This window comes from Podarcis melisellensis, assembly GCF_964234715.1.
Source record: "Podarcis melisellensis genome assembly, chromosome: 6".
In the NCBI taxonomy this organism is placed as follows: Eukaryota; Metazoa; Chordata; class Lepidosauria; order Squamata; family Lacertidae; genus Podarcis; species Podarcis melisellensis.
This window is the reverse complement of record NC_138538.1, coordinates 19,456,855-19,470,177: the sequence shown is the minus strand read 5'-3', so window position 1 is coordinate 19,470,177 and position 13,323 is coordinate 19,456,855. Positions and strand designations below refer to the sequence as shown.

The 13,323-nt window shown below is 39.1% G+C and overlaps 1 protein-coding gene across 2 annotated transcripts in view; it reads right to left on the bottom strand.

Annotated features, from left to right (window-relative positions):
* Positions 1-2,221: 2,221 nt before the first annotated feature.
* Positions 2,222-13,323, bottom strand: part of B4GALT5 (beta-1,4-galactosyltransferase 5) — a 49,109-nt gene continuing 38,007 nt past the window's right edge. For both annotated transcript variants that reach the window (XM_081917153.1, XM_081917152.1), the window contains exons 4-9: positions 12,748-12,872; positions 11,484-11,600; positions 9,548-9,735; positions 9,232-9,354; positions 8,451-8,552; positions 2,222-5,256 (exon numbers count right to left, since the gene is read on the bottom strand). In XM_081917153.1, the coding sequence (XP_081773279.1) occupies positions 5,109-5,256; positions 8,451-8,552; positions 9,232-9,354; positions 9,548-9,735; positions 11,484-11,600; positions 12,748-12,872 (803 nt within the window). In that variant the 3' untranslated portion in view covers positions 2,222-5,108. The remainder of the gene's footprint in view (positions 5,257-8,450; positions 8,553-9,231; positions 9,355-9,547; positions 9,736-11,483; positions 11,601-12,747; positions 12,873-13,323) is intronic.

The window sequence follows — 13,323 nt, the reverse complement described above, 5'->3', positions numbered from 1 at the left end:
AAGTTCTGGGTTCCAATGTGAGACAATGGAAAAACAAAGAGAGCAAGGCCGCAGCAGCAGTCTATGTCACGGACCAGAGTTTTTGCCAAAGGGACAGAAAGTGTTGTTTCTTCTTTCAGAATATTTGAAAAATACATTACTGAAAATCAAGAACAAAAGTACAGAGTCCAATATTAAAGCCAAGTCTGTGTGCTTGTTCAAAATGTGTGAAGAATGGAAAGGCATGGATGGAATAATGAGAAGCTTGCTTATGGGCATGCCAAGTTTGAGATGATGGCAAAGCAGCCAAACAGAGGCATCAGGGAGGGCATCTGAAGATGCAGGACTGGCTGAGGATGGGATTCTTCTCATTCGGGGTGGGGGGCATGAAGAGTACCAAGTGTCATCTGTGCATAGGCAATACTGAAAGCCAGGGGATTTGGTGAACTCACCCAGGGACCATGTGTAGAATGTGAAGGGCAGATTCCCAAGGGACCCCAGTGCAGAAAGAGAAAGGTGTGGAAGACCTTCCACCTATGGAAAAACTGAACTGTCCCATTCAGCTAGGCTGGCGCTTCTACAGGGAGATCTGGCAACTGTTAAGCATCTCTAAAATCCATCCAGCAATAAAAACATCTACCTTTATCAGACTCAAGAAACTAGAGAATACAAGCAGCAGATCACCATGCTTTGAAGAAGAGAAGCTGCCAAGTATTTATCTAGGCCTCTCTTATTTTGTCATAATGTTGCCACATTGCCAGTGATAAGCAGAAACCACAAAGCGTTTAAGAAGGCATTAATTCATTAGCTTACAAAAAACTTTTTTTTCTAACTCCCAGATTTTTGTTGCTAATCACATTGGGGAGGCTATGAGACCTCCCTTTTGCTGATGCAGGTATATAATTGGATAGAGCTAATATTGCTCTAATAAAGTCATTGCCTCTGTTAAAGATTAAGTACTGGCCAGACTCAAAAGGCTATTCCTTTTCAAGGAATATGATTCCTACAAAACATTTGAGTATCACCAGCTAAAGAAAAAGGATGTGATAGAAACAGGCACTTCCTCTGCAAGTTACCAGAGCCTAATTATACCCGTATCACAGGATAATCTGATTAGTTATACTCCTGAGCATTAAACAGCATCTAGCCTGTTCCCTTGACTCCTTTATCATTTCTGAGGACTGAACAAGAGCTTCTACATCAATAACCACAGTTCTGATTTGTATCTCAGGCTTTGGCCAATTTCAAGGTGCCCTATAATTTTCACAACAGATATCAAATATAGAAGCAATTTTAGATTGCTAGTTTAGAGATGGAAATATCCCTTCTACTACCAATGATTAAGTGGTAAATAGTTTTGTGAAAACATGTTATAGTTCAGTACTTTATTTTTGCTGTGTGCCAAAAGGACTTGAGCAAAGGAGGCTTTAGCAGTTTTGATAGGTAAAATCTCCTCCTGAACAAATGCTGGTGTGTGTTTTCAGGACAATGCTACATTCCAGGTTCAACATTAGTTTATCTCTACATCCATTTTCAAGGGGCCTGGAACAGATGAAAGCTGCATCGCAATGCAGTCTCTCTTGAACACTGAGATGTCACAATAAAATGTAGCATGTGCATTAGCTTAATTCCATGAAGACTGAAAAGCAGCTCAGCCTCTGTAAGAGATTGGTCCGCGTTTAATGAAACTATTGTATCGGAGGTTTCTGTAACATTGTGATTTACTGCTAACAATTTTACAAAGCTTTGGAGATAGTAACTCATGTTACTGTATTTGACATGGGCAAATGTTAAGGTTAGTTTTGATGGTCTGAAAGTCACCGTATCATGAATTTAAGGCAGCACTTTGTTAAATAACCCACAGAAGAATCATGTATTTCCCAAAAGAGATTCTGGAATTATAAGAACAAAGAATACCTGACTCGTAATCCTGGAGAAAATTACCCAGGCCACTTCTCTGAACAATAAGGGGCAGTGAGAGTGTGCACATGTTCCTTCTAACAGAAACAGGTTGACCGTCTTCAGTGATTATAATGTTCAAAGTTCAAATACTATCTCATGGAATGGAATGTGGGGGTGGGGGTGGAGAAGATTGAAAAAAGCTGACTTTTTAAAAAAATAGCTATCTGGCAAGTTGTTTCAACTAAACTGTACATTTAAGGCTTGTCTGTGGTTTGTGCTACATAGAACCTGCAGGTTAAACATTGTTTCTATAAATAATGTGACATCAATAGTCTCTTGGTTCTTGAATATGTATTCTTTTTACTGAAAAAATCATTCATAAATTAACATACAAAAATGTACAAACACATGGGTAAATAAATGTAATGACACAAAGGATTGCTTTGCTGAAAATTGTGTGTGTTTTAAAACACTATAGATTTCAGTGCAAAAATGTACCCCTGGCACCTCATAGAAAACATAAGAGCAAGCTCAAACAATAGGATGGAAGGAAGCTACATGTTGTTCAATGCTACCTTTTCCGAGCAGGTGTTTGGAAATGCATGGTGGTTGCTCAGCTGGTAAACTCTTTCAAGAAGAGGAGCTACTTTGTTTTTTACAAAATGTAGTGGCTTTAAAACAAATGTTTTAGCAAATAAAGACCCACATGGCTCATACAAAAAACAAAACAAAAAAAAACACGCATTTTTATCATAGTGTTCTGCCCCCAGCAGTGTTAGCCAACCGTGCTGATGGAGATGGGGAGCACTGGCCTTGTTGAAATTTCAGCTGCCAAAGTATGTACAGTTTTTAAAATGATTTTCTTTTACACTATAACATCACATGCGCTTGACATTTATGTTTTCAACAATTACATTTACTATATAGTATTTGACTTAGCTGATAAGAATAACAGTGCACATTTCAAAGATATTCCACATTTTAAAAGAGGAAAATAAAACAACTTGATTGGAAAGAACAAAATAAACCAAAAGCCATTGATTAAGGAGTAAAACTGACCCTTTCATGCTAATCTTTAATGCCTTTCCGAGCAGAGGTAATTCCTTTTCTTGTTCAAGAATAGGGGTTCTAGAGGGATGGCAATCTACTCAAAAGCTTGAGGATTTGAAATGCCACACAGACCAATATCTATTCGGGTATATGTAGATGTGATGGTGAATTCAGACAATTTGAAAATACATTCCACAACTGAAGCACCATTAAATAAAGATGTTGTTTTCTAGATTTTTTTTTTTAAAAAAAAGACAAGCAAGAAAAGGGTATGTGTCTTATCCACATCTGAAAAAAGTCAAAATTTAGAAGTCTTTATTGCTATATGTGCCATAAAAAAATAAAAAGACACGCAAATCCTTACCTCTGCAGCAGCCATGAAGGGTTCCCCTTATGAAATATTTTAAAGCACACTTACCAGCATTCTCAAGAGCAGACTTGCTGCCTTTCATATGGGCTGATAAGACAGACACAAACACACGTGCGAGCACACACACACACACACACACACTTTCATAACTCTTTTGAGACGTACGAAAATAGGCTTGGTCAGTCACACCCACAACAAATGTATATGGGGGATCATACATCCACCGAACCAAAGAAACTAAGTGTAAACTATCCAAGTTAAACAAATTGAAGGCAACAATGCAATAAAAGAAATTAAAGTACTTCTCAGGTTAAGTACTCACAATCTGCGTCTATAAATATATATTAGAGCAATCCAAGAAGACATTTACCAGGGTTATAAGCCCTAGTAAAAAAAAAAAAAGTTTGTACATACAGTATGAACAGGTGGATTAGTTTTTGAAAAATGAAACAAAAAGGCACAAATCTAAGATGCCCATTTAAACAAAAACCAGATCTGTGAAACTGAATGGAGGATATGGACCAAGCACCTGTGTCACAGAGACTCACAATCTGCCCCCCTGAACTAATCTCAATGCCCTTCATTCTTTTAATTATGATTTGGAGTCTGGATATATTTATCCCAGTATTTGTACTTGTGCAACACCTTCTCAGTTAACTGTAATAACCAAGAGTTCTAACCTACAATTTTAACCTAGATTAGTTCAGTGTACAGTTTCATTTACACAATAAATATATCAAAATACTATAACTTCCCCACGCCCAAAGTTCAATTACAGGAATCACTGTAGACTTTGCAAACTTAAGTCTGAACCAAAAATGTGTGGATATGAGGGGTGAGTGACGACCTACAACTTTTTGGAGAACCTGTCCCTTGCAAAGGCAAAGCTGATTTAGAAGCATTTCTTCCTGTGTTTAGCTTCCACTATGAGATATATGGCAGAATGTGATCAATCAGCATAAAATTTGGAAAGGCTATCCAACCACAAAATGCACGAGACTGGTCTTTGTTCATTAATGAATGGAATCCCTATTTCCAAAGTCAGATTCCACCCCCCAAATAAGCACTGCTATGGCTTCCATTTGTTAAGCTTCATAACCTACTAGCAGAGTCCCAAACCTGCAGACAGACAGGTAAGGAGCTCTGAAGAAAATTACTCACATGAATGTCATCTGATGTTCTGAAGTTTTTGCACAGGTGGGGGCTTACATAAATTATCTTATGTTGTAAACCTTCAGCTTCAGTTCGGGATCATAAAATAGTCATAAAAAACGCAATTTCTACAAGCTTATTTACACCTGCACTTCTTTAAGAAGTGATTCTGTTGTGTGTGTATGTATATATATTTATATACAGTATATAGTCTTCAAGCAGTTCAGTTAAAAAAAACCAATAGAAACACAAATGTAGAAGAATGATATCATTGTTAAGTAGCAGTTCATCTCCCATTAGGGTCATTGCCTCCAGATAAGCTTCTGGCACCCAAAGTCAAAAAGCCAATGGCGTCCTTTTTAGCCAAACTGGTTTCATGAACAGGAAAGCACATTCAGTCACAGTTTGGTATTGAAGATTAAGGAGATGGAATGCTGGAACAAAAGCAGCAGGTCACATCACTGTTCTTTAAAAAGAGAAATCAAAAAGCAAGTGAAGTCCAAGCTCGCTGCACAGTCTTGAGTGAGTTTATAATCTGACGATCTGTGTGCGTGGAGTATTATTCTTCAAAATTACTGTGATCCTTCATTAGACACAAGATTTTTCTTGTCCAAGAGATACCTACAAAATAATATGTTTTCTTCTTTTCATCTTCTCAGTATTCATTCACCAGAGCCAGCTCTGGCGTCAGGTTGACAGTTATGTTTTTATACAAGGCGTCATATGTAACATTTGGAAAGTAGTTCAAGTTATTGAGGCCATCTAATTCTTGCCTCTCTTTGGACTTCCTCAGCAGTGCATACCTATTGGAATAAAAAGTTGGGAGACATTAAGGTAAATGTTCAAAATTGAAGATGAGAAATTAGTGTATTTCTACTAACAGGATGCTTAGTACGATAGACTTCTGTCCCTAAACATATTACAACCATTCAGGAAGTAATGATCATAAGTAGGAGACTGGGATTTCAAAAAGCACACTGAGAAATATTTTTAATTTGCAATTAGATTTGCATCAGACATACTGTGGCAGGAAATGCAACATAATTTATTTTCAAGCCCCACCTCCTAAAAAAATTTATTATGCACAACTGCAAGACTGCTTTCCAATTTTCTATATTGTGTACAGGGCTGCCACAAATACCAGGCCCAGAGCCCTAGGTTCTTAGCTTTCATTTAGAAAAAGTAAGTCAATCTGACATACCTAAAGAAAGTTATAAAACAGTGCAGAGATACATCTCTAAGGCTTTGACCTCAGAAGGCAGCACTATTGCTAAAGACAGTAAAAATAGTTCATCGCTGTTGTTAAGCAATCAGATGAAAGAATGTTGACCACCCCCACCTAGGACTTGTGACTGAACGATTTGGCTGTGCTCCTCCAAACACCTCTTTGAACCATGTTGCAGATTTGTTAATTGGGGCAAATCCTCATGAGAGCTTAATATAGCCTAGGGCTATTTTCAAGGCCAGGGCTTAGCTCTGAAGTCATGTGCAGAGCGGCCACTCTCCAATGGGCTTCCCATAGGCATCATGGTGAGAAACAGGAACTTGAACTAGATGGGCTTCTGGACTGATCGAGCTGGACTTCAGTGACGCTCTGTCCCACATATTTGGAGTTAGAGAGGAAAGGCTGCTAAGTTGAGGGACATTACCTGCAGGCAGGTTTAATTCATGGCTACTCTGTTTTTAAATGTGACACACAATCTCTGCCTGCCAACTGCAGCAGCAGACTGAAATCTGGGAAGTTAAGTGAAATAATGCATCAAATGGCTCATCAAGGCAAAGGAGAGATTGGAAAACAGCCCAGAACATGCACTGCAGACTCATTCTATGCTTGAGTGTGCAGTTAATTTAGAGAGCATGCTGCAATACACATACAATATGTGCGGGTGCTTTATGAAGGGCTGCCCTTTTATCTGGTCTGGAACCTGCAAGAAGTGCAGAATGCAATGGACACGCCTACACACAGGAGCAGGTTACCAACAACATGCCACTCATTTGCTGAAAGAACTGTACTAGTTGCCTATTTGCTACCAGGCCAAGATTCTTGTGTTAATTCACATAGCTATTAAAAAAACGAAACAAAAAAACCTTAGGCCCCAAGTACAGGCAACTGCCCATTTACTCAGGAGTTGCATTCTGAGGAACCACACGTTTCTGCAGGATGTAAGCCCCCCTGCCCTGCCAAAAATGTTGGGTGTGTCAGTGGTCGTACATGTGTCAATTGCACACCAATGGGGAGTTGCCTGTACCTTAAGGACTTCCTGATCCCTTACACTCCATATCTATCACAGAAATCTTCTGTTAGGACACATTTGGTTGTCCGCCATCATCTTTATGTTCAGCCAGCCTTCACCAGGGACTGAGCCTTTAGTGTGGCAGGCTCTGCCCTTTGGAACTCCTTGCCAACGGTCTGGCAGATGTCATTCCTATTTTGGAACTTGAAGTTTTTACCTTGAATTGACATGCTATTTGTGTTTTTATTGTAATTTTTGTTAGGAAATTGGCATTTATTATTCAAATAAATAAATTATTCACACACAAACTGTATAACACTTAAAAATTTCCTGTTTACTTCTTTATCACAATTTCTGTTATTTAATAGCAATTGGCATTATCCTGCAAGAATAGCCACTACCGACAAAGTTGCCAAGTCATCCTCAACAACTTTTTCTTAAAGCAAATGTACAAAATATCTAGCTGCCTGTTTGTGGAAAGGGGTGGGGAAAGCCTCATTCAAGTGGAGAATACTGAACTCATCAAGTTATTTACATTTAAGTGCTTGGATCGCTTTTAGATTTCTGAATGTCATTGTTCAGAATAAAGTAGCAGAAGCATGTTTTAGAATAAAATAGGAGAAACATATTTCCCAAGTGAAAGCATTAGTAAATCCTCATTTGTGGCAAGCCTTGCTAAGGCAGAGAAAACCATATGAGCCTCTGTCAAGTATTGCAATGGCTGCTGGGTTTGTACCCATGAAGCTGCCTTGTACAGAATCAGACCATTGGTCCATCTAGCTTAATACTGTCTATACCAACTGGCAGCAGCTCTCCAGGGTTTCAGACAATGGGTGTCTCCTAGACTTACATGGAGATGCTGGGGATTGAAAATTATACGTCTACATGCAAATCAGATGCTCCATTGAGCTATTAGCCTTCAATATAAATTAGTCAATATAAATTAGTGTGTCAGCTTCTTCTGCCCAAGTCCCATGCAATGAATATGTATAGCAAAATAATGGCATAGCTATATTTCAGTGAGGCGTGGGGAAAAAATCACGTGGATTGTCCATGATCAGAAGTTGCATTTTATACATGCACAGCTGAAATTAATTTTATTGTAGCTGGCATACTGACGTCTCTGGTGATGTTACAGGGCTGGTTGAGCTCTGCACAGGAATCCAGAATCTTCACTCTTGGTAATCCAATTGAAATATTGGGCAGGTTTGGGCAAGGGCTGAGCAAGGTATTTTTATTCTATTTACATTAATTGGGCAACCAATGTGATTTCTGGAATTGAGACACAAGGTGATTATATATGAATGTCTGGGTTGGTAGGTTTGATCCAGCACAATGGAAGTTCCTAGTGCCACTACATATATTTCTGTGATAGACAGAACATGTCAGCTATATGCTAAAATTATCTGCATCTCTCAGGATGGCTAAGCATGGATTCAAATGCTAAGGAATCACAGAGGTGCAAGCCAATATAATCTGTAACACCAGACAACGAAGCTTCAGATCCACATACATTTCTGAAGAAGTGTGATTATACCAAGCTTAACTATGACGCTGGAGAATGATGTTGAAGAATGTAACAACACCCCATATATGGTTTAAAGTATCACACTAGAAGCTTTTAAGTCACTTGACTCCACCCTTAGTTTTTAAGGTGGCAGAGTTTAAGTGTTTGAGATCAGACAGGTTAGCAACAGACACATGCCTGAAGTGCTAGGAAATCTGTACTCTCATGAGTATTTCTCTGATAAAATTTGACTTGCCTTCCTAAGAACTGCACTTCTCCTCTGTGATGATGAGGAATAGACTTGTATTTCCCTGTATCTCCTTCTGGCCGAGTCACCAAGTAGCCTGCATAGTGCACTCTGGAGGGGAAAGAGGAAAGTGAAAAACTTTTTAGCATTTTTGACTTCAACATTTGCCAGGACTGCACAATCTGAGCAATAACCCCCAAAATATGGTTTGTAAGCTAGTGCTCCTGACAATCTTATGTAACCAAAATGATCATATTTATACCATGTGTAGGTCAAACGCTTAACTGAACATCATACTTTAGTTAGGAAATACAATGGGCAATTGGGGGGCGGGGGAGAGAAGCAGGCATTTGACTGTGAGACAGAGCAATCCACCCCCCCATCCAGAACTGCTAAGTAAAGAAAACCCATCCCACAGGACATAAAAATGTTACAGATCCTGGAAGATCTTCCTTAAAAGTCATGCAGAGGGGGGTGGGTGGGAGTTGTCTAAATGTTACTCTGAAAGGCTGGAAGTCACAGGCACATGGCCAAATTACACAGAAGGGAAATGGGCAATGCCTATGGGCAGCTTATACTGCCAAGATAGGTGTGTGTCCCAGAAGAAGTGTCACCAATCCTCAACATTCCAAAGCTAAGCCAGCCCTAACCCCCATGCCACAATATTTTATATCATAATTCTCATTATTTATCTGGCACACTGGGAATTGGATAGCCTATGGGGGAGTCATAACACAATTAGAACTTGCATGTAATGCACCCCCTCCCACCTATTTTGCATGCAATTTACCTGTTCCAAAGGTCATCATCTTCTCCGCCCCAGCCCCAGAAGGCATTTGGAAAGCCATTGATTTTTTTAAACTGTTCCACTGTTAATCCACTCACTCCTCCAAAGAACTCATTGTAAGGGAGGCTGTATAAAAAGAAGTTTCAGTCAAGGTTACTATGAACAGAACTTAATACAGGTAAGAACAAATTTGGCTTCCTTTTCTTTGCCTGTCATAAATAGCACTTTTCTGGGATGCAAACTGACACAGAGATGTCTGCCTCTGCTTACTTTAACCATTTTAACTTGAAAAGTAAAGCACATGATTGTAGTTACTTACAGATACATATATTTATCCAGCTTTGCTGCAAAGTGTCTTGGCATCTGCCCACATCCATAATAGTTACGGTCATTTTCAGGTATATGGTCCACATCATGAAAAATTAAACAATCCCAGTCCAAGTCCTTCATTGCTTCCCGAAAGCCAACATTGAAGAGCATGGCGCGGTTAAAGGGTTGGTTACCAGCCTGAGAGAGAATCCCAACAAATTAATTACATGTGTTCATTCATTTGTTTACAACACTAGAGATGGAGAATTCTGGTTCACATTTAAGTGCTGACCTAATTCATATCACTTAGTATAATGCATGGATCAGAATGCAGATTCTCAAAATTTTGCAACAGTTTTCAGCTCAAAAAAAGTGAAACATGTAAAAAAAAGGTGGGTGTTTTGGGATAAAATTAGAAATGTGTATATTGAGATAAATATATTTAAATATATTGCAAAAGAATACATATTTATGTATTTAATACAATTTTAAATACATATTTTTCTTTTCTAAATCACAGATAGTGTAAAAACTGAACAGATTTCCACATGTACATGTGTGAAATCGACATTGACTGGAAAAAACCCTGATGTGTCCATCCCTACCAGGAACTTTAGGGATGCAAATCCTATGTTGTACCACTCAGCTATATCTCATCAATTGCCAATGTGAGGACTACAGCTAATTGGCAGAGTTCATGCTTTACAAGGTTTCAGGTTCAATCCCAATCATCTCCAGTCAATAGAAATTCGGGGACTAGGTGTTGGTAAATACTTCTGACTGAGATCCTGGAAATCTGCTGCACACTAGGACAATGTTGAGCTAAATAAACCAACCATGTGGCTCAGGCTGACAGAAAATTTTGTTAGAAAAAGTCAATGAGTAGCTAGGGATAAGTAACTGTCTCTCTTTTTCATAGAATAACTGCTTCGAACTAATTTCAGGAAAGACCTGAAGAAAAATACAATCTAAATCAACGCAGAAACATATTTAGAAGGTATACAAAAGATGTAAGGGCTTTTGGAATTAACTTGCAACACTGCTTGAACAGGTTAGGTTTCTTCTAGATCCCATTTGCCCAATACTACACAGACTGGCCAGTTTGGATTTGTGGCCTGGTCATTTTCCGCAGCCTGAGGGCTAGAAGCTCTACAGGTAAGCATAAATACACTACAGATATATATACTGACTTTCTAACAGTTAATTACCTCCCAGATTGGATGAATAACTAGCGTAACTGCAATTTACTTCAGCTTGACAATTACTTCAACAATTTTTTTTCCTTTTCTTGCCTCCCCAATAAATTCTGCTTGCTAAATAGGGCAATTTATCACACTTGTCTTTTTCAGTCGCATAGGCTAAGAACGTTCATATGCACCTTAAAGGGCAGCATGGCAAATAAAAAATAGTTACGATATGGTATCTCAGTTACTTGCAGAGAGTTTAGTTATAGGAACATTTCACTGCTGCACAGCAATTTAATATGAAAAGTTCATTTCAAAACCAAGGCCAAAATCAGCAATATCAGCTAAAAAGAACTTATGGGATGATTATATCAGCTTTCCGAGAAAACTGTGACACCAGAAAATAATTTAAGTTTAATGGTACATGTTTGGAGAGGTTTCATAAAAACCTGCTGGACTGATTACAGGGTAAAGTGAAGTAATATTTGGGTCCCAACTGCTGATCACAGAAAGAGGACATTCACTACCACACAGGGAAAGCTAACATGGCATGCATTTTGGCATCACTAACTGCAGGCATATTCTGGGCACATTTTAGGGATTTAATACAGTATGCAAGAGCCCTATGGAAAGCACAGTTTACTGTCTTTCTCTCAACGCGTATTTCGGAAATAAAACCATTACTAGGTCATCTTATTTCAATGTATGTTCTTCTGAAGAGAAATTAGATTGGGGGGCAAGAATACACACAAACTAACTTACTTGCTCAATAACATAAAATGCAAACTGTAAACGTTGGTGTTGCAGCATTGGAATAAGGTGTCTAAAGAGGACTGGCAGATGCTCATAACGGTTGCGGAATGGGATAAGGATTGCCACCTAGAGACAAAAAAAAATGACCATTAGTTCTTTCTAGATCTTGGAAGCAACCTAAACTTTATCAGTTCACAGGTTACCAGCACAAAACACCAAGGACATGTAAATCAAATGGATACAATCTTCAATAATAAAATCTGCAAGAATGGGCAACTGGCTAAACTATCCTCATCCCTTGAGAATTTGAACCAGGATTTCATAATCCTTCTAGCGTTTTAAAGCCTGCTGTAATTCAAACTTTTGTTGTGTACAGTGGTACCTCTGGATACGAACGGGATCCGTTCCGGAGCAGCGTTTGCATCCAGAAGCAAATGTAACTAGCAATGGCACGTCTGCATGCGCACACGTCACTTTTCGGCGCTTCTGCGCATGCACGTGACGTCATTTTGAGCGTCTGCGCATGTGCAAGCGGCGAAACCCAGATCCATTACTTCCAGGTTGCTGCGGAGCGCAACTCGAACGCGCTCAACCCGAAGTGCATTCAACCCGAGGTATGACTGTACTCAAGAGTTACAAACAGGGATTTCAGAATATTAAAGACACGACCAGACAGCTCCGTGTTAGGGAGCAGGATGGTCTGAACCTATTTAATTCTTTTACACAACAACAGGAAGCTTCAGCTGTCACAGGTACACACTTAACAACAGACCAGGCTAGGCTGTGCAATTCATACAGCCTGAGGAAGAGAAAGTTTGTATTCATACAGCCTGAGGAACAGAAAGTTTGTATGGGTGTGCACCCACCAGAATATCTATAGCTGTGGAAAGCAGTCCTTTCTAAACTGATTTCTTCTTCAGGACTAAATTAGATGTGTTAAAAAGGAGGCTCTTTTCCCCATCCCCAGTTACTATAATGGGGAATGTAAAATGGCTACAACTTGTTTTCTTTTCACAGAAGTAGATTAAATGTGCAAGCTCAACAGTCCCTCCAGAGTGTATTAAGCCTCCCAAAACTGGGGGCAGATACACCTGAGGGATTTTGTGCAGGCACTTTGGAAGTCTATTTCTTTAAAAAACAAAGGGGAAAGTATTTTTCATTTTCTGCAGGAATTGGATGTAAGTTAGCTATGCAAGCCTATTATTTTCCTTATGGTATAATAATACTATTGTTTGGGAAATATAAGCTTCAGCTTTCCCTGTCTTTAGATTACCTTCCAACGAGGCAAACAGTCTTTAGGCTTCCAGTGGCCTCCTAGTTTGATAGCAGGGTCTTGAGAGAAGAATTGGTGGATCTCTTCCATACTGATTTCACTCATATTTACATCAATAGGGCCCTCTGCGTACATAGTGAAAAAGCAGGTTATGAGAAAAAACAAGTACAGCTCCGATTGAGAATATGCATTTACAATTCTTGAATTTCTTTACCCCATTATATTGCTGCACAATTCAATTCTTACATTTTCATAACTCCCAGTATGTCAAAAGCAATTGATTTCTATATATATATATGGGGTTATAATTGATTTTGAGGTATGCTTAATATGTTTTGTAGAATGTTGACTTCTCATAGTAAAAGAATGATGCAGCTGAAGTTCAACACTTTGAATCAGGGGTCAGCAAACCTTTTCAGCAAGGGTCCGGTCCACTGTCCCTCAGACCTTGTGGAGGGCCGGACTAATTTTTTTGTGGGGGAGGGGAATGAACGAATTCCTATGCCCCACAAATAACCCAGAGAAGCATTTTAAATAAAAGCACACATTCTACTCATGTAAAAACACCAGGCAGGC